This window comes from Pholcus phalangioides, unplaced genomic scaffold, assembly GCF_987345545.1.
Source record: "Pholcus phalangioides strain wild (caught in Gottingen) unplaced genomic scaffold, Ppha-v1.0 ptg000017l_1, whole genome shotgun sequence".
NCBI classification, from domain to species: domain Eukaryota; kingdom Metazoa; phylum Arthropoda; class Arachnida; order Araneae; family Pholcidae; genus Pholcus; species Pholcus phalangioides.
This window is the reverse complement of record NW_028301610.1, coordinates 14,054,449-14,081,308: the sequence shown is the minus strand read 5'-3', so window position 1 is coordinate 14,081,308 and position 26,860 is coordinate 14,054,449. Positions and strand designations below refer to the sequence as shown.

The 26,860-nt window shown below is 37.9% G+C and overlaps 1 protein-coding gene across 9 annotated transcripts in view; it reads left to right on the top strand.

Moving 5' to 3' along the window:
* The window catches only part of LOC149072421 (zinc finger homeobox protein 4-like), a 270,194-nt gene that overhangs the window by 138,929 nt on the left and 104,405 nt on the right, over positions 1–26,860 (top strand). For all 9 annotated transcript variants that reach the window (XM_089246749.1, XM_089246745.1, XM_089246746.1 and 6 more), the window contains one exon: positions 22,406–26,085. In XM_089246749.1, the coding sequence (XP_089102875.1) occupies positions 22,455–26,085 (3,631 nt within the window). In that variant the 5' untranslated portion in view covers positions 22,406–22,454. The remainder of the gene's footprint in view (positions 1–22,405; positions 26,086–26,860) is intronic.

Sequence of the window (26,860 nt, the reverse complement as noted above, 5' to 3'; positions counted from 1 at the left end):
CCTCCAACCACGAGATGAGACTTGGCTACGTCACGTCACATCACTTCAAACGATTCCATTATTTTTCAGAAGGACAAGTAAAACGTGAAAGCTTTGTTACTGACGAGCTATTCTCGATGCGCAATTCTTTTACATAAAATAACTGAATAAAACTCGTCCAACGTGACGTGACATGATGTAGCCAAGTCTCATCTCGTGGTTGGAGGACTATATCTAGTTACGGCTCAGTGCGGCGCCTGTGACAAAATTCCACGACACTTCTGGGAGCCGCAATTTTTACTATAATACTGCATCGACGGTTTACGTAATTATTTCGGCGCATTCAAAATTGACATTGATTGAAAAACAAATATTAAGTTGCAGCGTCCACTTCAAGAGTGAAAAAACACAATGGCTTTTGTCCGACGATTTTACCTACAATTTCTATTATTTTTTTTGTCTCGGGGCGTAAACAGTCGTCTTGTAAAGATGGCGGACGGCGTTTCGAAAAGCAAAGGCATCATCAAGGAGAAGAGGAGAAACAGAGGAGAAGGAGAAGAGACTTGAGGGTGGCAAGATAGAGAAAATATAATTGCTAGAATGAGCGGCCAAGAAGTAATAATCGGCCGTCGCCATTTTCCCCGCGTGTTTGCTGAAGATAATCAACCAATGCGTTCTGGCAACAAGGGCGATCGTTACCATGGAGACGGCTTTGCCGCCGCACGGGATTGCCAAATCAAGCAAGCGGTTGCCTTTCGCACTGCGATGTGTATGGATGGTGTTGGCTGGCTGTACTAGTACTGTTATGTTGTGTGTACTGCAACTTGACCGTCTTCAAGAGATGATTCCTTTTTTTTTCCCCTCTCTTTCTTTCATCTTTTTCTCCTCTGTAATAAAACATCCTCTGAGAATATGGTTGGTTCTTTTGTTGTGGTTTTTTTGTGCTCTAGCACTAATTACGTTGGTCCCCTCTCCTTAGGCCTTCTGCATCCAGTACCGGATTGACTTGGCCATGTGAAAAGAGTGCTGTTGCATGGTGCTGCAAAATAAAAGCCCTGATTTTTTTTACGAATGAATGCATAGAAAATTAATTTTTCATTAATAACATTTTGTGATGTGTTTGAGTTAGTTGAGTTAGGCTTGATTTCTCCATGGAAAATTGGGTATTTGTCCCGGTACTGAGGGTGTATAGCGAGAACTATATAGTTTTCAGGCCCAGATTATGCCCTCCACAATACTTTTTCTCAAGTGAAGATCGACTTTAAAGACAGACTAATCTTATTATATTTGACTGTGATTACAGAAATATTGACGCTTGAAAATATATTTGGGCCATAAATTCATATTACCACTGACTTTATAATGAAATAACTTCTGAAGAATATGGTTTTTTTTTGTGCTCTTCTTCTAGCACTAATTGTGTTGACCCACCCCCCCCCACCCCGCCGCCGCCTTCTTCTTAGGCCCTCTGCATCCAGGGCATAGCATTTCGCGCTGTGCCTATGTGTGTGAGTTGGACTTGATTCCTCCATGGGGAAATTAGACATTTGCCCCGGGCCTACATAGTTTTAGGTCCTCATTGTACCGTAGTCGAGAATCTTAATTTTCTCAATAGAAGTTATAAATTAAACCTTTAATGAAAGGCCAAACTTTTTATCTTCGAGTTTCGTTACAAAAATACTGAAGTGTGAAAATATAATTTTTTGTACTACAATAGTTTTTTGTGCTGTATGTAGGTGCCCGCGTTTGGCCTGATTTCTCCAGGGAAAATTGGGCATTTGTCCCGGGACCACATATTTTTCGGGCCTCGAATATTCCCTCCGCTAATTTTCTTTAATGAAGATCGGCTTTAACCTGTCATCTGGCCAGTTAACTTCGCGGTGTGCTACCCGCGGTGCCCCTTTTAATGCAGATGAGTGCGCATTTTTACTTGAATTTTTGATTGAATTTTTTTATGAATATTTTAAAACCGAGTTTATCATGTTCTTTCCTCTTTTTTGGCTCATGAGTCTGAATCCAACAAGGTTCGTGGTAAGAGGCTGACAGAAAATGGTCAGTTGAATATAGGCTAAAAGCTAGGCTACGTTGACCATTGGCGACGAATTGAGAGGGCCACGCGTTGTTTTACTATAGAAAAAGTGAAAGAATGGGCGATTTTTTGGTGGGAGAAATATCGAGCGCAATTTGTATCAAGTAGCCAATTCCTTGACCCTCACTGATTCTCGTCACCGGAAGAAGCCCCAAATAATTATTTCCAGAGAGCCCCCCCCCCCCCCCCAAATTGTCTGGCAGTGTCGTCATTTCTGTTTAGGATCGTCTCTTTTCGGGTGGACTTGTTATTAATGCGGCGCGATCGATAAAGATCTCAGCTGACGAAGGAAGATGGACGTCCATCCTGTTACGAGAACGACAACAACAAATAATAATAGAAATATTAATTTGGCTCATTAATTAATTTTTGTGTATGACCTCACCAGAAATGACTGTCTAAATTTTTATTTAAACGTCCATTTTTGTGATTCTATTTGCTAAGATTTTTGAAAAATTTTATACTCATCATACAGGATGGGTGAATAGAGTCCTGGACACACATTTTAAAAATTAATAAAAATCAATCAATTGACACAAAAAGATGCGAGACCGAAATGGTTAGAGAAAAACCAATGGTATCACCCAATGGTATAACGGTAAGAAAAAAACAATAAATAAATAAATAAATTTAGACCGAAATTATAAATAGACCGAATCAATTAACCCATTTTTTTACGCTCCTCCAATTCATAACCAAATTGCACATTTTTTTTTTTATGGTAACATATTTGAGATTAAAAAATTGGATATTTCATTTCGCATGCGTTTTTCTTTGTAGTTAATGTGAATTTCCAATTAATTATTTAATTAATACAAATTAATCAACTTCGTTTAATTAGAGTTATGGTTAATGAAAATAATTAAAATAATTATGATTCTGGGAAATTTTATGTGTCACGTGACAAAAGAAATTTGAGAAAAAAAACTATTTCCATTTTTTAAAAATTATTTATGGCCATGGTCATGGGAAAAAAAATTCCACATCGAAAATCAAGAGATAAAATTTCCGAAAATTGAATTTTTGAAGAGAAAATTTAATTTCACAACAAAATTTTAAAAATACTAAGACACACTCACTAAACATTTTAATTTCCAAAAATATTAATTTCATACAAAAATTTGTATGAAAATTAATTAACATTTTTTTTAAAGATAGCGTTGCGCAAATGAAACGTTGATAAATAATGAGTAAAGACTTTATATACAATATTTTATTACATGCAATATATTATATATATACAGGGCCATAACTAGGCAGGTGCAACAGGTGCACCCGCACAAAGCCCACTTGGAAGGGGGCCTAAATTGGCCAGAAGGGGGGGGGGGCTGAATTCAAATTCTTGCACAGGGCACAGGAATGGCTAGCTACGGTCCTGTACAGGGTGATTCAGAAAAGATGGGGAAAAACTTTAAGAGGTTTTAGTACACACAAAAACAAACAATAAATATAAATAAAATATTTTATTTATTTATTTATTTATTTAATTTTGTGTGTACTATCACCTCTTTCCCACCTTTTCAGAATCACCCTGTATACAGTATTTAAATAATAATAATACCATAATTTGGAGTTTGTGCCGCTTCCTACACTAAAAAGAGTCTGACGACTTGGTGGTTGCTCATAAGAGCTTGTGAAGATGGGGGAAATTATCACTTAACCGTCTCACCGTCATTGGCGAAATATCTCGCCTTCTTGAAAGCCTCGTATTTCAACAATGAAAAACCCAGAAATTTTGTAAAGTTGATTGATCAATAGAACACATTTTCTAGGCTGAAAATCGGAAGAACCCCTACTTCATTGAAAAATATAACTCTTTGAAGGTAGTGATTTCTGCTGCGCCGCTCAGAGGCTTAAATCAAGGGTGCTCAAACTGTAGGAGAGTGCGGGCCATTTTATTGATTTGAAAACGTGTCTCGGGGTCCTTAATTGTCTGTAAATGTTTCGTGCGTCACTTAAGTGATCTCTTAAGGTGCCGCGGTTCGATTATGTGATCTGAAACTGTGCCACGGGTTTCTTAAATCATCTGGAAATATGCTGCGGACCACTTTTAAGTCCTCTAAAACTGCCGCGAGTCACTCAAGTGAACCTCAAATATGTCGCGGGCTTCTTAAGTGATGTGGAACTGCACCACAGTGATTTATAAATGTGCCTCGAACAATGTGATCTGGAACAGCACCGCAAGTTAGTTAAACGACCTGGAAATGTCCTGCGGGTCACTTAATTGATCTGAAAATTCACCACGGGCCACTTAAGTGCTCTGGAATTGTGTTATACGTTACTCAAGTGATATGAAAACGTACCACGGGGCATTTAAGTGATCTGGGAGTGGAAATGTGCCGCGGGCAACTTAAATGATATGGAACTGCATAGCGGGTCACTTCAGTTAGATGCTTATGTACCACCTATTCATTTTTACAAAATTAGGTTTGAGATCGCGGGCCACATCTGATGACTTCGAGGGCTACATTGGGCCCGCTAGCAATGAGTTGAGCATGTATGGGTTAAATGACGTGGAAGTTGGGGAAAAAATGGCTGGGAAATTTGAAATCGGAAATGAGAAAAATAAAATGACCTTTTTTTTTGGCCAGGGACTTAATGAGAAGTCATAGATGTGGTGCGGAGCGGGATAAGTAGTAAGTATAGGTGAGCGTATAAAATACACAGCAGAGGTTGAGTTGGCGAAAGTGGCCAAACCCACCGTAATTGATCACTTCAGAGGTGGAATGTTTTATGGTTAAAACCGAATTTAATCGTTACATTGCGAGTTGGGGCCCGTCCACAAACTACGGACCTTTTCGCTTTTCGGCTATTTTTGTGTCTTCTTTCGAATTTTTAGGGTAGTCTTGGCGAGTTGTCCCCAAATAATTTTTAGGCCCCTTTAAGTCCCGGAAGCGTTCTCACCATACGTAGTTACAGAATGTTAAGAAATTCTGAAAATACCTATGCATAAATATGTGCATGCAAAACAATTATGAATGGAAGAAGTGATTTCTCAATTAGTTGAAATATGAAAATGAATGAAGGAAATGATTTCGCAGTTAATGAAAACTATAAAATTTTTAATTGATGAAAAATAACTTCAAAATTAATTAATATCTGACGGAAGAAATTTCGCATCTGAGGAAAATTCGTGAATTAAGAAAGAAATGATTCCAGAATTAATGAAAATTCGTGATTTAATGATGGGAAATAATTACTAAATGAATGAATATTTGGAATTCAATTGAAGAAACGACGTCAAAATTCGTGAACAATTTATTGATGAAAAATATGAAAATTTTAATTAATCAAAACTAGTTTCAGAATTAATATTTATTTCATAAATTAATAATATCAGAATTAATGTTTGATAGAACGAATTATTTTAGAATGAAAGTTGATGTATAGTTAAATAACTACAAAAATAGCGGATGAAGTTATTTCAGAATTAATAAAAGTTGGTAATTGATGAAAAAAATAATTCCAGATTTAATGGAAATTGGTGTAAGAAATAATTTTGGAATTAATGAAAGAAATAACTTCGCAATCAATGAAAATTAGCAATTAGTGGAAAAAATTTCCGAATTAATGAAAGAAATGATTTCAGAACAATTGAAATTGATATTTGATGAAAATAATTTTTTAACTCTTCAAAATTGGCATTTGATGGAAAATATAATTTTTGAACTATTCAAAATTGGTTTTTGATGGGAAATATAATTTCCGAAAACCAATAAAATTAATATTAATGAAACATAATTCCAGAATCAATAAATAATTTTTTTTTCAGATTTCATGAAATCATTCAATAATTCGAGGGCTCCAGTTGCCGAGAACAATCACGTCAAACACAGAACTCACCGGTCGATTCCATATTGTATATACGGACCCTCAAAAGACATATCTCATGAGGGAGGAGGGAGAGAGAGAGAAACCAAAAAAAACTGTTAATGAGAACACACATAGGTTTTGGTCATTGCAAGGGCCTGTTACGTGGGTCCATTTGGCCTTGGAAAAATTCGGTCTCTTTCATAATAAGAACGACTTTGGTTCAAATAAGACAAGGTAAAAAAAGCAAGAAAAGAAATGAAAAGGTATCTGGGTGTGCCGTCAGTGAAGCTTGATTTTTGCACGTGCAAGAAGCGACGGGGGCTCCCTGCAGTTTTAAACCCGGATCAGGCACATAGGGGGGTCTCCATCTCTATCTCTCTCTGTAGTACCTTTAAGAAATGATGTGCATACACTACAAATAGTAGTATAAAAAAGAGGGTGTTGGTGCAGGTCTGTTAAAAGGGGGTGGTACCTGTACGCCTCTCGTCGTCGTCTTTGGTCTTGTTGTTGTTGTTTGGTAGCTTTTGGTAAGAAAGAAAGCGGTTAAGTAGGTTCTCCTTGGGCTTCTGGTAAGAAGTGGTCGGTCGGTGATGGTGAGGTTGGTACAGAAGACGATGGAATTGGACGTGTTGAGGGAGGGTCAACTGCGAGCCCAAGTGACGGGTTTACAGGCTGTCCTAATGATTTTGATACATCCGGAATTAGTGATAAGTTCAAGAGCTTCTTCTCTGATGTTAGCAATGCTTATAAAAATCGTGCTCATTTTGTTGCCATTTTTTTTTTTTTTGGTTATGGCTACATTTTGTTTTATTTTTTATTTTTGAGAGAGAGTTCAAGTTTCGGTTTCTTCCTGACGCGTTACCGGTTTTCTTGGTTGGGGTGAAGAATACGAAAAAATAATAATGGAAAGAAAATGACGCAATTAGTGGTTAACCGGTGGAATTTGTTTCTGTGGTTTTTGGTGATGACTGTTTTTCAGTGGAAATATCATCGTTTTAGTTTTCATGTTCAATTTTAAATTGTGCCGTAATTTGAGCGTTAATGGATACTTAATTACTGTGTAGTTATTTTGCTTGATATGTGAAAAGATGAGACATGATTTCTCATCTTAGTGCATATATCTGTACTTCAATCAAAATTATTGAACATTGTGCTCCAAGATCGATGCACATCTGTTTGTCGAGTTGACTCTGCTCTGCATCCTAAAAAAATTCCTTAAGCTTGTTTAGACACAGTTTTAGATGCAGATGATGGGGATTGACCGACAGTTTTTGGCCTTCACCCTCTCACCGGCATTGGCGAGATATCTCACCTTCTTTAAAGTATTTTATTTTAGCAATGACAAGTCCAAATTGTTTGTAACGCTGATTTCTCAATGGAACACATTTTCCTATCTCCCTTATTTTGCACCTGCTGGAAATTGGGAGGAACCCTACTTTTTAAAAAAATAATAATAATTTTAAAGACGGTTTATTGATTTCTGCTATGCCGGTTAAATGGTTAATTGGCGAAAATAGACATGATCAATAGAGAGAGCGAAACAATTTGACTTGCAATACCTCATAGTCAATCATAGCAATGCTGGATTTTTTATTTTTTTTTTATCACCGTGTCTCGCATGGACTGTGGTCACCAAGATTTTCCAGTCCAGAAAACTTTTCTACTTTTTTTTGTGGGGATAGTTGAAACTGACATAAAATTAGACGTGGGTTAGAAAATCCTCACTGAGTATAGCTTGGATTAAAATTTCTTTGACAATTAACTATTATTGAAATTTTCGCATATTTTATTCATAGAACAATTTTGAGACAATCTTTTAGGGCCTAAAATTGCGAAAAACAAGAATTTTCAATCATAACATCTCGGCGAATTTTCAATTTAATGAAGTTTCTTTTAGTAGATACTTCCCCCCAGTTTTTTTTTCCAAAATTTGCCTCAATTTCAGATTCAAACGTAGAATTTTTATTATTTTCGGACACTCCCTGCATGCACGTAAATACTTAATATCACAATGGGTACAATTTAATTGAACACACTTTATACCTAGAAAAAAAAAACAATGATTTTTTCTTCTCGCTCAGCGTCCATTTAACTGAAATGAAAATCCAATGACGTCTATTCTTTGTCAGTCATTACGTTTCATTTGCTATCCGGATTCGTTAATTTCTCGACTCCTTTCAGAGAAAGTTCTAGAATCCTCACGAAACCAGAGCACACACACACACAACAACAACGAACAATAAAAGGACGTGTCTGCTCTTTTGCCGTGATGTTAAACCTTATAATTTAACCTTCGCGTTTTGTGAAAGAAGGGGGGGGGGGTGTAGAGGGTATTTGTGTATGTGTCTGTGCTTAACGGCATCCCTCACGGAATGGTTCCCCTCTCCTATTAACACGTTTTCCCAACAGTACCTGTGGCTTTTCCATCTAGTTGTGGCTAGCCAGCACGGGGACGGACGGACGGATAGACCTCGCCTAACTACGTCCAGGATTTTACTCGATAATTGGCTAAATAGCAATGATTTCAGCTCTAGAGAGAGAGAGAGAGAGTGTTCCAGAATATACCATTGCTAACGACAGTGTTGATGGAAAATTTTGCTAACGATTTGGAAAGGGACGCCTTTTAGGAATAAAAAAAAAAATGAAGCGGTTCTAGTCTCTCCTGTTTAGTTGGCATTAACACTACTTATGCCCCCACATTAAAAAAGCATTAGTGTGTGTTGTGTGTCTCTCTATTTCTCTTGTTTTTTTACACTTTATCATTTTTTTAATGCTTTTCATGCCTCGTTTTTATGCCGTTGTCGTGCTTCTCTATTCATTATTATTTCGCGGCTTTTTGAGCCTAAATAATAGTCGTCGGTGATTCGTGATTCTTACAGTAGCTTCAAAGTTTACAGTTTCGTTGAATTCTCAGCCACGAAAAAATGGATTTATCATTATTATTTTTTTAGAATTATTATTACTTAGTAATAGTTGTTGTGTGTGTAGTGGCAATTTTTTTTTTCTGTCTCTCATTGTTGGATGAAGGAAATTGTACGAGTAACGATTCCCTTGTTCTTACGTTGTCACACGAGTTGAGTTAAATGTAGGTTACTGCTAATTCTTGTTTAGAGAGGTGCCGGAGCTAAATTTGGCTTTTTTTAGAGTGATTTAGGGGATGATTTATTTCTTGAGGTAGAAGCTTTTGGCTCATCAGCGTAGCCCTAAGGATCCTCTTTCGTGGGAAAAACTTGAATTTTCTACGATAATATTTATGTGCTTAATCTCTCTTCTATCTTACAGCATGTAACTCTACAACAACCGAAAGCCTTAACAAGGACACGCCCACGCGAGAACGACACTTTCAAGTTTTGTCAGAAGTTGGAAATTCTCAGAATCTATTAATTGTTCGTTATTCCAATTTTATCAGTGTCTTCGAATCCAATGTGTCACAAATAGGCAGAATAAAATCTCTCTAAAGGCTACTATTAGTTCTGAAAATTGGTCGTTCAAAGAGATGGCCTCTCTTAATAGTTAGCTGCAAATGGAAAAAATTCATGTTTGAGGCCATAAATTGATACAAATATTTTTCATCAATTAAATATTTTATTCGGTGTTTGTACACACAGCATGGGAAAATTAATCATAAAATGGAGTGAATTTCAAGCACATAGTCTGAATCTGTGATTTGTCTCTCAACACCTATTAAAAATTTCCTGTTGCTACAAATATACATACTCATAAAAGTCTTCTCAAACGTTTATGTTTGTAACCATAAATAATTCAATTTTTATTTCAGTTAAGTCGATATTTTAGGGGATTTATTTATTCTTTACAATTTTCCTTTAACTAGAGCAGGGTTTTCCAACTGGTGTTCAGCGAAACCCTAGGGTTCCGTGAGAGAATTTGGGGTTCCGCGGAATCAAAAGTGACGGAACCCCGATAGCTTCAAAAATTTCCTTGTTACCTGATGCATTTTTTTTTATTTTCATTTTTGTTGAGAACGTGCACTGCAAAAAAAAATTGCACAACATATTGGGATAATCGACCACTAGGGAGACAGACACTGTTCTTGTTGGCTTCTTTCTTCCTTCTTATCTCACAAGTCTTTCAGACAACAACAGAGTCAAGAAGGCTTCTTGGGCATTGGTATTCCGGAAACTCAAGACCTAAATGCTGATTTTTGAGGGTCTTCCTCCAAAGATGCCGAAATTTAAATTGTTTCTTTGCATTCTGTGCCCCCACCCCGTACCGTATCTCTTCCTTTTAGGATCACCAATTGAGTTTCATGATGTCGGATACTTATCGCTTTCCTCAATAGCAAATCCTAAATAGCAATCGTAAGACAGAGAAAAGGAAAAGCTTTACTTTCTAACTTACTTAGGGTTATTTTTCCCATTCTACAGATTCTTTACCACAATATGGAACCGCGTTTATACGACGTTTAAGAAATCTCGTCAAAACGTCGTAAAAGGGCGGAAATCATAGAATTGAAACTTCTCGGAAAATCCCCCCCCCCCATAGACCTCAAAGAAAATATCACAAAAATTCAGTAGTTTTAATTGCATTTTGTTTGTTATATAATAACCATTCTTGAGAAAAAAACTGCTGGCAGGCATTACACAAACTAATGTTTTTCACTAAAATGCTTCTTTCTCAGTTTTTCAAGTTTTTACAAATACAAATACAAATTTTGTTATAAAAGGAACATTTTTCGAACACCACTCATTCAAATGTCTTGAAACTTTGTGTCTCCCCACACTATGGTGTTATATATTTTAACACGAGCTTTTTCAGAATTTTAATTGTTGGTTATTTTTTTTTGAATTTTAACTTCAACAACATGCAACTTTTTCAGAAATCACCAAAATTTACCCACATTTTGTGCCATAACATTTTTTTGAATAATTAAAATAAAAAATGCTCGCGTTAAAGTATATAACACCATAGTGTTGAGAGACATACATACAAAAATCTCAAGACATTTGGATGAGTGGTGCTCGAAAAAATGTTCCTTATCTAACAAATAACCTGGTTTTGAGAAAAAAACTTTTTAGTGAAAAACATTAGCATGTGTAATGCCTGCCAGCAGTTTATATTAAAATAATTTTATTACAGGTAGAATAAAAACCTTAACACGGTTAAACGTTTGGAATATACTGTGAACTGTATAAGTAACGGTCTAATTAGTCCTATTGTGCAGAAAATGAAGGTAGTGAAGGAAAAAATGATTAAATGAGCATGTTTGTAGTTATTCTGAAGCTAAGTGTATAACTAGGATGACAAAATAAAAAAACGGACATTTTCATTGTTGTAAGGCCTATAGCTCATGTTTAAATAACGAATTCACGATTTAAAAATTCTGAAGTGAGTTTTTTAGCTAGCTTGACAAAATTAACATTTTTACTAAAACGATGAAGTAGCCAAATAATATGAAAAATAATTCTGTCCCATAAAATATGGGTGATATGGTCACATATATGTGTAACTCACAAATATATTTTTAGACTTTTTATCTACCGCAAGTGAAGATTCTTGTTCCGCCGAGTGAATGCAGACTTTTGGGGTACCCTGTATATTGAAGAAATTTTTAAAATTTGTTAAGGATTCCGCAGAATAGCCTCGTAATCATGAAGGGCTCTGCGCAAGCTTTCACGTTGGAAAACCCTAAATTAGAGGACTTCCTCAGTCTAATAGTGTAGTCTCCAGTGTGTAAATGTCCACATTTTAGTGACTTCAGCTGCCTTTTTCGGAGTTGGATTACCAAACAAAACAACTGCATTTCACATATACGAGGCAATAGAATAATATATTTTTGAGCTATGTTATCAAATAATAGCAATATAGAACTATTTTTTTCTCTACTACGTCCACCAAACAAATTTAAGTTCTAAGAGAAAATTAAAAAAAAAATCTTTTGTTACTGTTTGAGAGAAAGCCGGATACAGGTAGCTCTTTACAGGAAGAAAATTCTGGCATCGAAGAAATGGGTACTGCGTCCATCGTGCAATCTTTTGGAGAAAGTGTTTTTTTTTATGGTCTGAGTTGTTCCTATTGGGTTGGACCAAGTCAAGCAATTCTGTACATTAGTGAAACGACGTGAGCTGAGTATTGGCATATTTTGATGACTTTCTCTACCCATTCACTTCTCTGAAAGCTCTGACATATTTCAGGCTGACACTCTCAAGACAAAAATTATCTCCATCTATCGAAAGTTGATGCAGTTTGATAGAGAGGGTTTTAATTATGATTTTATATTGCACTCGATATAATATAATTTTATTCACTCGATTTTCCCTCTATCCACCAAGAATCTTGATCAAAAATTTTTGTATATCCCACAAAAATAAGTGTTGCAAATATTTAAAACTTCATATAATGACTCATATAATTTTATGACGAATGTATGTGCTAATATCCTCCTAACCAAGTATTAGAATACGTGACTTTTCAGTTCGGCTACACAGTGAACGATGAACTGACTCAAAATTTCTGGAATCAAATTCAAAAATCCTCACCCCTGATTATTCAACATTTGTAAGTAAACGAATAAGCGTTCAAAACTTGAACGTTCCGTCGCGTCGTGTAATAGGCAAAACACGAATTTTTAAAGGTTTGCGTGAGTCACTCGCATTCCATTCGCCTCACAGGTAGTACATACGTACGGTACTATTTTTATTACGAGAGTCCTGTTCGCATTTGAGAAAGAGGTAGAAAAAGAATGAGTGAGAAACGGTACTTCAAAATAACGTAAATACTTTTCATGTCCCGAAAAAAAAAAAAAAGAAAGCCGATCAATGTTCTAAGACTTGGGAATCGTGAATGTCTTTCCCCTTCTTGTGCGGATCCAATTACAGATTTCTAGAAAATCCCGTCTCGTTAAGACTCATGCTAGTTGTTATTAGATTTTCAGAATTCCTCGGCCCCTCGTTTTCTTGATTAATGAAGATATATATATACACAGATGTATGAGAATACAGAAAAAAAAAATAGCTGGAAGAAAAGGATAACTTTAATTTTGAGAAAAGATTTTTTTTTTCGTATTTATTTTATTTTTAAAGGAACTCGTTGAAAACGTTCGCTACTAATGAGCCCAGAGTAGACAGTTATTTTCAAACTCTTTTCATCTTATCTCTGAACGACGTTACCTCTGTTTTTTTCCTGCTTTCCTACTTTACTGCATTTTTTTCTGAAGTTTTATCTTTTTTTTTTTTGTTTTTGAACTTTTTGATGCTCTTGTCAAGAAAGCTGAAGAGAGACCATATAGATGCTCAATAATGAGCAAGCAAAACCTTTCCCTATTTTTTTTATTTTTCGATCGGCCATTATTTTTCCAACTCCTCTTTTTGGTTAGAAAATTCCCGAAATCGTAGTAATAATAATAATAATAATCACGAGAAAGAAATTGCTGAGATCTTCGTCAAATATATTCAAATCAAGCAAATGATGAACCTCGTGGAATTATCTTATTTATCTTATTTTTCGATAATTTTTGTCTGGCGTGTTATGGTCGAAATATTGAGATGATGGGATTTTAGGGAGATTGAAATCGAATCGTTTAATTTTTTTTAAAACTTATTAGGGGTTTATTACGTGATTTTTTTTGGAATTATCTGTCGCTATAGGAAGTGGTGAAGAAGCTTGTCTGTAGATTGTAAGTTCCGTTCAAATAGCTTTTACCTGTCTTTGAGAGCAAGTTTATGTACGAATGGGAGATTGTCAAGATTGTGTGCGTTTATGCACAAGAACCGAAAAAAATCACCAAATCATGACACATTCTTGTAAATAGTCTATTCAGGGTCCAATTTCTGTTTGCTTTGTCCGGGACTCCGAGAAAATGAACAAACATTAGGTGTTTCGTCGTGGTCTGGAAAACCTTTTTAGACCACGATTCTTTCAAAAATTTACGCTAAAAAATTCAATAAGTGAAAATTATTGAATTTTTTAGCGTCAATTTTTAGCTGAATAATTGATTGTAGCTTATCAACTACACATTGCTTTAAAGCAAGGGTTTTTAACTTTTCGGACCTCATTTTATTTCAAGGTGGAATGGGTGAAAATTAAGTGAAGAGGAGACGGTATAAGATTGAGGAGGGGGCACAGAAGCTGTGAAAAATACGGGCGTGATACCTACCTTCAGTAATTCTTAGAGTGACCATATTTGTGAAAAAATGGGCATTTTATCAGTATAGGATTAATGATTATCATAAAGAAATTCACTCAAAATTTATATAATCATATCTGCTTCCAGGTAAGGTGTAATCCCAGTTTATAATAACTGTTTTATCATTTACACTTATAATTTTTGTCACAATTCTCGAGTCCAATTAACTTCCATCGGTGAGTCAAAATATGTTGATAAATACGATGTAATAGTTCCCAAAATATTAATTAATTTTCTTTTTGGATCAGTCTTCAAGGAATGATATTTCCATCAATTGTTTTCATTTTTATCGACCAAATAAACTGATTAATTATTAATTAGGCAAACCATGATTTCGCACAAAATTTTTAAAGTCCTCATATCTCTCTTGTATATAATTCTAACAACTAAAAAATATCAGTAATTTTCTATTAAAAAAATGTGAACGTGACGGCAGGAACGGAGAGGAATAAAAGGGATAATTTTTTGTCAGGATAAAAAGAGTTAATGCATCTGGGTGAAGAGAAAAGAAAATAGAAAAAAGAAAAATCATTGCTGGCACCATCCCGCTTTACACGGCTAGCCCATTAAAACACGTACAATTATAGGAACGAGATGTGCGGTTTGGTGTATAGGTGCCGGAACAAAAACCCCGTGCTGGTTACTATAGATACTTCGTCATATTTGGATAGTGGAACTGTAACAAGAAAAGACAACTTTCAAGGTTTAGATAGTTATGGCTCTCTACCGGGAGAAATCTCGGGGTTTGATTATTGGGATTAGACGTTTTTCCTCTCGCATAGTGATATAATACTTGTATAAGTTGTTGACAGTACATATTTTCCGAATCAATTTCATTTTTTTTTCTTAAGTTCAGTTGAAAATATTCAGTTTTATAGAAAGAATTACAAAGTACTACATCGAAGATTAAACGTCATTTTGTCGTTGCAACCGAGGTTGACATTTCCAACGAGATGAAAATCTAAAATCGAGATGCAATCAAATACTCTGCATAAAGTTGTTATTTCATTATTCTTGAGTAAATTGGGTCATAAATACAGGGAATCGTTAAAAAATATTGCCACCCGTGTCGGCGTGATTGCCAAATATAGCTCATAAATAACCATTGGCTAGAAATGTAGTACTACAGCAAGTCTGCAGTGATTAAAAATATATTTTTCACAAAAATAATATACAGGGAAAATATGTGAAATGAACATTTATAGTCACATTCGTCATAACAATTTATAAATTATGCAAATCACCTTCATCCCCTGATTCTAGTAAATATGATCAATTGAAGTTGAAAAAACAGATGTTTTCGAAAGAGAAAAATGTGTGTGTGTGTGTGTGTCGGATAAGGCAAAATTACTAGAGATTACAGGCACGTCCCGCATGGCGTCATAGGCATGTTGATGAGCAAAAGAAGTCTGAGTGTGTGTCAAACATTAAATAAATTTTTTTTTCAACATTAGGTGTCAAGTTAACAACAGACGAATATTGCCTCAATATGATGAGCTACAATTCTAGGAATTTCTTGAGCAAACACTATAAAAATGGAAACAAAGGGAAAAATGTGTCTTTATATCCGAGATTGTTGAATTTTAGTGAGACTTTATAAATTAAGGTTTATTTTCATTACTCTCCATGGTAGTGTTTCTCAACCATTCTGAACCCAAGGACCAGTAATTTGTCATGTTCAAAGTTCTTTCCGTGAACTAGTGCATTCCAAATCACAGAGATTTCCATTAACCCTTTATTTCTCTACCATTGGTGATCTTTTCAACTATTTAAACTATAATTAGGGATTTTGATGACTCATGCAGGATCGTTACTAGAGCGAGCAGGGGCAAGTGCGACGGGCGGCAAAATTTAGGGGGCGGCAGTTTTAGGTGGGAACAAAGAACACCGTTACAAAATTATCTAATTCTAAAGGTGTCGTTGCGGCCAAATAATGTTTGCCTCTGGCGGCGAAAATTCTAGTGACGGCCCTGACTTATGGCAACGTTTTTTGTGGCAATTGACGATGTTTTGTGTTTTGCCGTATCAAAGATTTCCAATAGCTCCCGTATTTTTCTCGGTCAAAATGTAACGATGAGACTTTTCCTTTGCAAAATATTCTTGTATTGCAATTTTCAGTAGCCTTATTTTTCCCGTCGTTCGATTTTTGCAGTGATTAGCAAATCTTTAGAAAATGACATTTTTTGATTGCAATTAGTGTATTTTTCTTGATTAAATATGGTTAACTCATAATTATGAAAGTCAGATTTTTTATTTGTCTCCATAAGGACATTAATCATATCAATTGAGAAAATTGAATACTTTTTTATTCAATTAAATTATCAAATCGACCTTCGGACCATAGGTTCAGAAACTCGGACGTTCAGAAACTAAGGAATCAGCCCGAACTGCTAATTATTGACGTTACAGCCTAGTTTTATGACTGCATGTGATGTAATTCAGTGATTTCTTACTCGATGTTAGTAGATGATATAAAAGGACATCATCCAAAGCAATCACTGGCGGTCACCCGCGAGCTTGATTCTTGCAATAAATCGCTACTATTGAAAAAGGCAATGGCAGAGTTATTAAGGGAGGAAAAGTTCTTTTTCGTCTTCACATCAGGCATTACACGGTGCACTTGTTCCCAGCTCTGTATTGTTCACAACTAGCCATGCGTCTCTCATCTGACTTAATTAGTCGCACTAGTGGCTTCCTTGCCGAATGCAGCTTGTGAGTAAGTAGTAGTATTATAGTGTGTGTGTTCTCTACCTTTGGGAATCTTGTCTTAATATAGTCTTGAGAAATATCTGGAAGTGAGAGAGACGCTTATCTCATGTCACTTTCTATTTTCTCACGCTCAGCCATCTTTTTTCCCATGAAGCGTGGTTAATTCTTCCATTTCTGAGCACCTTCGCTTTCGATGCCATTATCTGTGTATTTTACTAAATTGACGAGACGACAGTTCATCTTTTCGTATTTACGAGGAATCGAAAACCAACACGCGCGTGTTCAGACGAAGATTACGCTTGGAATTCTACGATTTTAAACGTTCATTTTTTCGAATCGTATGAATTGAATTCGTGTGATTGTTCACATGATGATTATATAAATCGATTTTTTTTCTGGTATTACGTACGCTGTATTTAATTGTGTGTTAGAATTTATATACAGGATGTCCTGTAAATGCTAATCCGGCCTTTATCTCATCAACTGCCCAAAGTAGAGGTACGATTCCATTTAAAAAAAATTCTCAAAAGGCGTTCAGAGCAATTACTTTTTACAAGTTTTGAGAGTTTTCCTCACAACCTTTTACAGTGTGTCAAAAAAATAAAAAAAAATCTAAATTTTTATACGATCCCTTGTCCTCTGATTATTTTTGTAGCACCACCATTTCCTGCCGGGACCTACAATTTGCCGATTCTGAATGGCAGCCTTTTTGACACTCACCGAGAGGTTGGTGCGCTAACCCTTTGATGTGAGACTCCCTGCGGTAGCAATCTCTTTCTGTGATCATGTCGCCATTTCAATTGTACCCCTGTGTCAGAAAAGTTTCTGACAAGAACAAATCGGGAATCGAACTCGCGGCACTTCTAACTGTCCTTTGGTACGTTAGGCGAGTATCTTATCGACCTGGGCTACCGCGTTTCCCTTGTCCTCTAACTTCCAATTAAAGAGTTGTTGTCTTGAATAAGTAGTCTTGAGTAGGTAAGACCTGCAAAAAAAATGGCTCGGGGATCCATGATGTTCTTTAGTCAGCCACCTCGTTGGGCAATTTGCCTGTTGTGGCGTTGTATTTGTATTTGTATATATGTCTTATTCGTCATTCCAGCTTCCTCCATGCAACCAGAGCTTCTGCTTTAAAAATTCAACCTTAAAAAAATTCTCCAAAAGTTACACAAACCAATAATACCTGAAATTACAGATTGAAAGGAAGGTAAATTTCAAGCTAGAAAGCATGTTTGGCAAATTTATATTGGACAGTGAACGCAGCCGTTTGTTACTTGGCGTGTGGTGTCGCAAAATGTTCAGTACGGTCACTCGTGGGAAATTTTCCACATGTCAAAAATCTACGGAACCCCAGGGCTCCGCAGAGCACCAGTTAGTGGCGTAATACCAAACCAACGGCGTAGTACCTAATGCGTGATTTTTCGGAAATCGGGTCCTTTCTGCGTCAAGGCAATGGAATATTTTTCTATGTCGAAACAAAAGAGAGAAGGGTTGATGGAGTACATGCGCAGTGTCTTGGAATTCAATAATTGGTTTTGATAATGATTTTTCCCCACGAAATGCCAAATTGTTACAATTGGAGTGGACAATTCAAAAAACGTAATAATAATAAATTAGTGGATATAATATATGAGTGTGTGTGCTGTGTCGGCAAAGATTGCTTGTGTGTTCCCGACGCGGCTGGTTGAGTGCCTCAAGGTTAAGGGAGGAGATTGTTGCAAGCGACGGAAATGCGTGATTCCGTGCGAGTTTATGTACCCATGTCACTGACGCCATCACAAGGGTGAACGTGGATGCTAAAACTTCCCAAAGCTTATGAATTCACTTCAGGAGATGACACTTTTCCGGTGACTTATTAGACAGTCGGCCTTCTTCGTCAGCTGCGGAGATGTTTGAAATGGCTGTAAAATATTTATTCTCCCAGTTAGGCTTTTGTTTCCGTCGCATTTGTCTCCACTTATATTGTCGGTTTGTTTTGTAATTTATTACGCCTTGTAATTTCGTGTGATCTCGCGGCTCGATACCTACAGGATTCAAACGTTGGATCGGCCCCTCTATCATTTTTGTAGGTCGTCGAGTGATTCATCTTTTCTTTGAACTTCTAGAAGGACAACGTTCAGAATGATAGATCTTTCTTCCTTCATGCCGTTATTTTAACCAGAATATAATCAAGAACTCATCGGTCATTTTTGGCGTATGTTCCTTCTAAGGTATTATCAACTCAACCTGTGAAAAAATAATAAAAAAAAAATGTGTATGGGTGCTAAGCGCTACACGTTTTATCAAACTTTAGTAACGAACCATGCATGGTGTGATGAATATTATGTTTCCCATCTCTGTAGCAAACCATATAAATAGAGCATATATATCGTCATGGTTTTCAAATACAAAATTTAAAATTCTCATTTCATGCTGCCTGGCAGTCGAGTGGTTAGGGAACTAGCTTCTCACTGTGCAGGTCTGGGTTCGAGTCCCGGTTCGGGCATGGATGTTTGCTAACACTAACAAATTCCCTGGACGGATCATGCTGATCCCTTGGGAATACGTGAGGATCACGTTAAAAAAAAAAGAAAATATGAAAACTTTTAATCGAGGAAATTCGTCATTATATACATTCCGCTTAAATCATTTTTCATGTTTTTTTGTCCCTTTTCACTGCCAAGGTGGTTCTACAAAAATGTCTAAAAACAAAAATTTTACATTTGATTCTGAAATTAGAGTAAAATATCAGCAAAAAAGGGAAATTAAGATGTGATAGTCTCATTCCCGTGAAATAATAATGGGAGAAATATAAAGAGTTTAATTTTTTTCGGTCCTCAATAAAAAATTTAAGTTTGCAAAACTTCCGCCCTCTTATTGTACTGAAATAAACTTATTTCTCAGCATTTCAATTCAAATCCTTCGGCATCATTCATTTCTTGATTTTACCGGTCTTTCTACTTATTAAAATGATGACGTCCCAAAAAAAGAAAATGGAGATAGTCGTGAAAAGTAGCAAAAATCGAGAATTTTAACCATTGATATCTCGATGAATTATAATTAAATATTGGGGGATAAATTTCTTTCGGTATATATACAATATATTTCTTCGGTAATATATATATTTAAATGTTTTACAATTAACATTTTTTTTATTGGGAGCCTTATACAGGGTGAGCAAAAAGTCCGTAGAAACTTTAAAAATGAATGAAAACCGAAATAGAAAAAGGTTTGCAGGGTTAACATCGCTAGGTTACGGGAATTTTTTTAACACAGGGAAAAAAACCCAAACAGCCGATAGGTGGTGCTGGTACGATCGACTTCGGTGAAAATATGCAAATGAGACGGTTATAAGAATTTGCGCTCTTGATCAACAACCAGTTCACCATAATAAACAGTGTATGTGGACCTACTGTACTCTGCCGTTGCTGGATTTGTGACTCGCCTGCAATGTGCTATCCCCTGTGGTGGTGGTCATGTGGAACACATACTGCTGTAATAAACGATTTGGAGGCATTATGTTGGTTATTTGCGTATCTTTTCTTTGACTTGTGTACGTCAGCGCCCCCTGTCGGTTGTTTTTGAGTTTTTTTTCCTGTCTTAATAAAATTCCTGTGACCTAGCTATGCTAACCCGGCAAACCGTTTTTTATTTCGGTTTTTTTTCCGGTTTTTATGAATTTTTCAAGTTTCTACGGACTTTTTGCCCACCCTGTATAAATCTCATGATAATTTTTCATATTTTACTCTAATTTCGGAAATCAATCACACAATTTGTTCCTTCTCGTTAAATACCCCATTTTATAGATAGACATAGTTTTTGATGTTATCAATTTCTTTGAACAATTACATGTCTTGTGTACGTGGTCGGTTCGCAAAACATGTAGCGACAAAGGACAATACGGTCACACCATTTTGTTTTCCTGTTGTTTCATATTCCCTACACCCTCTCATATTTTTTGTTATTCTTTTTTTGTGCTGAAGACCAACCAGACTAGGGATATATTATGCGGATAATGAGAAGAAATTACCGAAGAAGAGATATCGCAGTTCATAGTGAGGAGAGGTGAGCGCGGACACGACGCAGAGAGAGAAGAATCCTAGTCCCTACGAATTCTGTCAGATTTGATGGATGAAGTCGAAAGGACTGCAGAATGTGGAAGGAGAGCAGCCCGGAGGATTGGCAATGGTGGTCGGATGGTGGATATAATGCGGACGGAGGGTGTCCGGGTATATTGGACTGATAGGTGCTGAACTTGAGACGGCTCATCCCTCTTGCCTTTACCCTGCTGTTTCCTGATATTACAGCGACGCAATTAGGGTCTTAAATCGGCCATGAAGCCGTCCATGTCTCGTCGAATGTTTTTTTTATCTTATACCTGATTTTTTTTTCTACTGTGCATACAGAGCTCGTAAGATAAAGTGACTAAAAGATAGATGAATCTCTGGAGCTGAAATTACTTGGACGAAAAATCGAGTTTTCAGCCATGTCTGGTGTATTTTATGGGGGTGTTTTCTTATGGTTCTGTATTTATCGACCCGATTTGTGTGCATGTTAACTGGAGCATCTCGTCTTATTTAATTTAGACTTTGGTGCATGAATCTTTGATTGCTTATTCATTAATCACGATCGTCTCGTGTTGTTAGAGGAACGCGTTATTATTATCAGTCATTGATCTGGTCGTTTGTCTGCTGGAAGTTTTCGAGTTGCAGCTGATTTCACAGCATTTTATACACTCTTTTAGCATTGAATATTACTTGCAAAGTGTCATATTGTTGTACAAAGAGGCATTTCTTTCCAGTGTGCATGAAACATCGCTGTCCTATCAATTGCCCTGCACCGTTACTGATATCTATTGTCTTAATTTTGGGTGCCCTTTTTTTTGCTATTTGTTTTCTCATATTAGGTCTTGTAATGTGGGTTCATTCGCGTAATCCTTTGGACAATGTAGTACGCTTCACTGGTCAAGCATCTTCGGCTTCAAAGGATGGAGTTGTTTTTTTTTCACATTGCTTGTTTTCTAATGCATTCCAATTGACTACATCTTTTTGTTTGCTCCCATCGAAAATCAGTTTGATTATGTTAGTTATAATTTGTATGGACGGAATATGCATATTATGTGTGTTATACCTTCACCTCCTATATGAATAGTACTACAAATGTACGTTGCCATTTTACGTCGTGTATTTTTAAACTGCGATAATTGTTATAAAAATAAACATGTTTTGTAAAGGCGGGAATAAATATTGAGGATCTAGAGCATAGTTTTCCAAACTTTTTTGTCCCATCGCCCCTTTCTTCAGAAATTGTTTTCTCCCATCGCCCCCCAACGCAATCTAACCCATAGAATCCTATATTATACCCGTAGCTTCTACCGCCCCCTGGAACATTCCATCACGCCTCAGGGGCGTTAACGTTCATGTTGGGAATCACTGATCTAGAGCTAGATAAATGTCGGAGAGGTACAATGGTGAAAGTATCGTAATATTTTACTCGGTTAACATCCTTGTTGTTGCTTAATTTAATGAGTGATTTACTTGACGTAGATATAAATATAGTGAATAATAGAATTTTTTTAGGATACTTCGCTTTTATTTTATATCAAACGAGCAGAAGAGTAATGTATAAAAATGTATTTCAATTTTCAAAATTCTCAAATGATCTTAATGCCTTTTATTTTTCTGTTTTGCCAGTGGTGGATGGGACTCACGACCATGATCTAGCTAACGTTCCTGAAGCAGCATGGATCCAGATGTTCCTAACGTGGATGTGGACACCGGTCAGCGGAAGCTACAGAATTATCAAGGTAGGTCAGGAGGAGGAGAGGAAGAAATCCCTTCCAAAGCGGACCAAGACCATCGGAAACAACAACAGCAGCATTATAACCAGACACTATCACGATCTCCGGCATCGTCGTCGTCGTCATCATCATTGTCACCACCATCGTCATCCTTTGTGTTAGGAAGTGGTAGTGGTTCCGGTTACTGCCTGTCACTCCATCCTACCAGTATATATTCGAATATCGGAGGTATCTCGAGAAAGGACGCCGAGATGACTCCGGAGGATGGTCAAGACGCTTCGGTGATGATTGACCACCATCAGAGGGTTCCTGAACGTCCACCAAGTTCCTCGCGAGCTCCTTGCCCGAAATTCAGTAAGAAGTGCGATTCCTGCGGGCTGGGGTTTGACACTACGAACCTTTTCATTGAGCATGTGTGTGAAGCCAAAAAGTACAACAGCAATAGCAGCAGCATCAACAGGGCTAATAGTGGTATCAGCTGTAGTGACAGTGCGGATCGTCCGTGCCCTCCTCCTGTTCCTACCTCACAACCCATTTTAGGTGGTGAGGCTCAAGGCCGAAGTTCCTCTTATTGCTCGGCCGCTTTCAACGAGCTGTCTGACAGCTCGGCAAGCGACGTTGAAAATTTCACCGGAAAGATTGTGTACAATCCTGATGGTTCGGCTTTCATCCTGGAGACCGGTGAATCGGAGCTGAGCGAGGATGACGAAGGCGGTGATGACCTCCTTCAAAGGACTTTAGGGAGGCATACGATGACGCCTTCCTCTTCGCAACAGCTGAACGTCATTCCTCAAATGGTGAACGCTCTTCACATCTCCAGGAATCCTGCTCTGTACAGTGCCCTTTATGGCCAGGCGTGCAGTTTCCTTCAAGAGAAAAACAAAGTTCCTGAGGTTCCTGTTATGCACAGTTTTAGAGTATTTACAGTGCGCCACAAAAGTAGTGATAATGCAGCGAAGGCGGACTCTGTGGAAGAATCACAACAGCATAAGAGGCCGCCAAGTTCCGAGAAAAATAGTTTTCCTATGGTCGACTATTCTTCCGTACCTATCAAACCTATATTGATGTGTTTTCTTTGCAAACTGTCATTTGGCTACGCAAAGTCGTTTGTAGCTCACGCGATGGGGGAGCATAATATCACCTTGAATGAAGAGGAGAAAAATATTATGTCTGAGAAAAACACTTCAGCCATTATTCAAGGTGTTGGTAAAGATAAAGAGCCATTATTATCATTCCTGGAACCGATTCCTAGTTCTAACGCGCAGGGCAGCAGTGTTGCGAGTAGGAGCAATTTGTATGCCCAATCATTACAGAGCTCATGTACAAGTTCCTTCGGGTCTGTTGACCCAGTAACTACTTTACTGAACGCAGTGTCCAGTGCGATGGCCGAAGGCTTCGGTTCTTCTGCCATCACCACACTAGTATCGGCCATTTCGAGTCCTGTTGCGGCGCTTTCAGAAATCAAACCTGTGACCAGCGTTTGCAGTGCCAAGACCGAATCGGCCACATCATGCGCCCCATTGGGCAGTATAAGTTCCTTTCAAGCCAGTTCCGACAATGAAGAGGCCTTAGCTCCAGAGCTACAAGATCTGGCGACCATCGAAAAGATGGCAAAAGCCGCTGCAGCAGCTGCTGCCGCTGCTTCAGATGACACGTCACCTTTGATGTCACCCACCGACGCGAGCAAAGATCGGAAACATTCGCTATGTTACAATGGACAAGAAGAATATCAAATATCAGACGAACAGGATGCACGGCATAACATATTCGAATACAACGCACACACTAGCGTATCTGCTGTTGGAACTTCCGGATCAATGGAAAGACCAACGAGCACTGGGAGTCGCGAGAGTACGTCTCCTGGGGTCCGAGTGTCACCAAAAAACATTCCGGCCCCAAGTCCTCTGACAACAGTTCCTTCGCCTTCTCCGACAACCAGCAGTCCTGTCATGGTATGTCCTCAACATCCCGACGGCCGAACAAATGGCGTAGAATGTCCCAAATGTGACCTGATCCTAGGATCTTCGAGGTCTTTAGGGGGACACATGACCATGATGCACTCTCGGAATTCCTGCAAAACGCTCAAATGTCCTAAATGCAACTGGCATTACAAATATCAAGAGACACTAGAAATACACATGAAAGAGAAGCATCCTGAAAACGACCTGAGCTGTCTCTATTGCCTAACTAATCAGACTCATCCCAGACTTGCTCGTGGAGAGACGTACACTTGTGGTTATAAGCCATACAGATGTGAAGTATGCAATTACTCCACTACTACTAAAGGGAACTTGAGTATTCACATGCAATCTGACAAACATATCAACAACGTACAAGAGCTGCAGAATGGCAATATTCCTAACGATCACGTCATGGCTTCTCAATCTATGCCTGCTCCACCGCCAATGGGAACACCGCCATGTTCAGATCCTGCTGCAAAGAAGCCAATTTCTACCAATAAACCAAAAGCAACGTGGCGCTGCGATGTATGCAATTACGAAACAAACGTTGCTAGAAATTTACGAATACACATGACCAGCGAGAAACATAATCATAATATGATGGTATTGCAGCAGAATGTGAAACACATGCAACAAATCTCAGCTTTCCAGCAAGCCCAAGCACAAGCTGCGCAAGCTCAAGCATTAGATCCCATGTTCCAATTTCATCCGGGTTTGCTTCTTCCTTGTGACTCACAGCTTCAACCCGAAGCCGCTTTAGCCGATATGGCTTACAATCACGCCCTATTGATGATGGCGACTCAGCAGCAGCAACAGAGAGCCATGGCAGCAGCAGCTGCTGCCGCTGCAGCTGCGAGCGGTAAAAGCCCTATACCTAACCCGATGAATCTAAGTGTTCCGCCTCCAACATTGGATTTGGAGCATCCAGATCCATCATTGAGACCAGACGTTCCGTACGACGAGAATAGCAAGCTTTTTCAGTGCTGTGTTTGTCATGTTTATAGCGCAGATTCTGTCGAAACATTGAATCAGCACGCTCAGATGGATCGTACTCGTCAGCGGGAAGAAGAAGTTCTGATGGCGGTTGCTGGCACCTACATCTGCAAGCTCTGCACCTATAAGACCAATCTCAAAGCAAATTTCCAACTTCACTGTAAAACCGACAAACATCTCCAAAGATTGCAACATGTCAATCACGTAAAAGAAGGGGGAGCAAGTACAGAATGGAAACTAAAATACGCAAACGTGAGCAATCCCGTGCAAGTAAGATGTAACTCGTGCGATTATTACACAAACAGCATTCACAAGCTACAGCTTCATACAGCCAACCCACGGCACGAGGCGAATTCAAGAATATTTGCTCACTTGCAAATGGGTCAAAATTCCTTGAAATCGGTGGCACATTATTTCCATTGCAAACTTTGCAACTTTTCCACGAAAGCAAAGTATAAATTGATTCAGCATGTGCATTCTATTCGGCATTTACGGCATGAAAATCTCCGTCAGATGCAACTCAGAAACGAAGGACGATCTCTAGACGAAGACCTTAGAGACTATGTGCTCGTGAAAGAACTCAAAGGCAACGAGAACATCATTTTTGATGCTGATGTTGGTAAGTCCCATTCATTTGTTGTTCCAGAATTAAATTTTGGTTTAACTAGCTAATCAAATTACAAATTTATGATTTTTTAGCACTAATATACAGTATACAGGGTGAATCCGACCTATTCTGCCAAAATAAAGGGGGTGATCATGAAACACCCCACCAACCCTGTCCTATCCCAAACCGTTTTTGAGTTATGGTGGATAATCGATTATGGAAAAAAACGCGTCACGTTTGAAAAAACGTGGCATATCTAATCTAGATTTATTGACGAGCTGCTGAAAGATTGGCGACATTTAAAATTGAATTGTCGCCAAAAATTCTGTAACCGTCAATTCTGCAAACACCCTTCTAGCTACAATCGGTCAAATTTACCAAAAACTTGTCCATTCACGAGCTTTCGAAAGGGGCCGTTCAAGTATTACGTAAGCAAACTTTTAGCCATTTTTAACCCCCCTCCCCCACTTGTCAGCAAGACTCCAAATTTACCAAAAACTTGTCCATTCACGAGCTTTCGAAAGGGGCCGTTCAAGTATTACGTAAGCAAACTTTTAGCCATTTTTAACCCCCCTCCCCCACTAGTCAGCAAGACTCTGACCCCCCCCCCTGTCAGCAAAATTTCGTCCTCAGCTCTGCCCCTCTGAATCCTAACGCATATTGGTGGGATCAGAGACGTACACGGGGGATCACTAAAGTGGCTCTGTAGGGCACTTATCAATAGTGGGGGGGGGGTGTTACTTCAAGTGCCCACAAACTATCGAAAGGTTTTTCTCGTTTTTGGCTC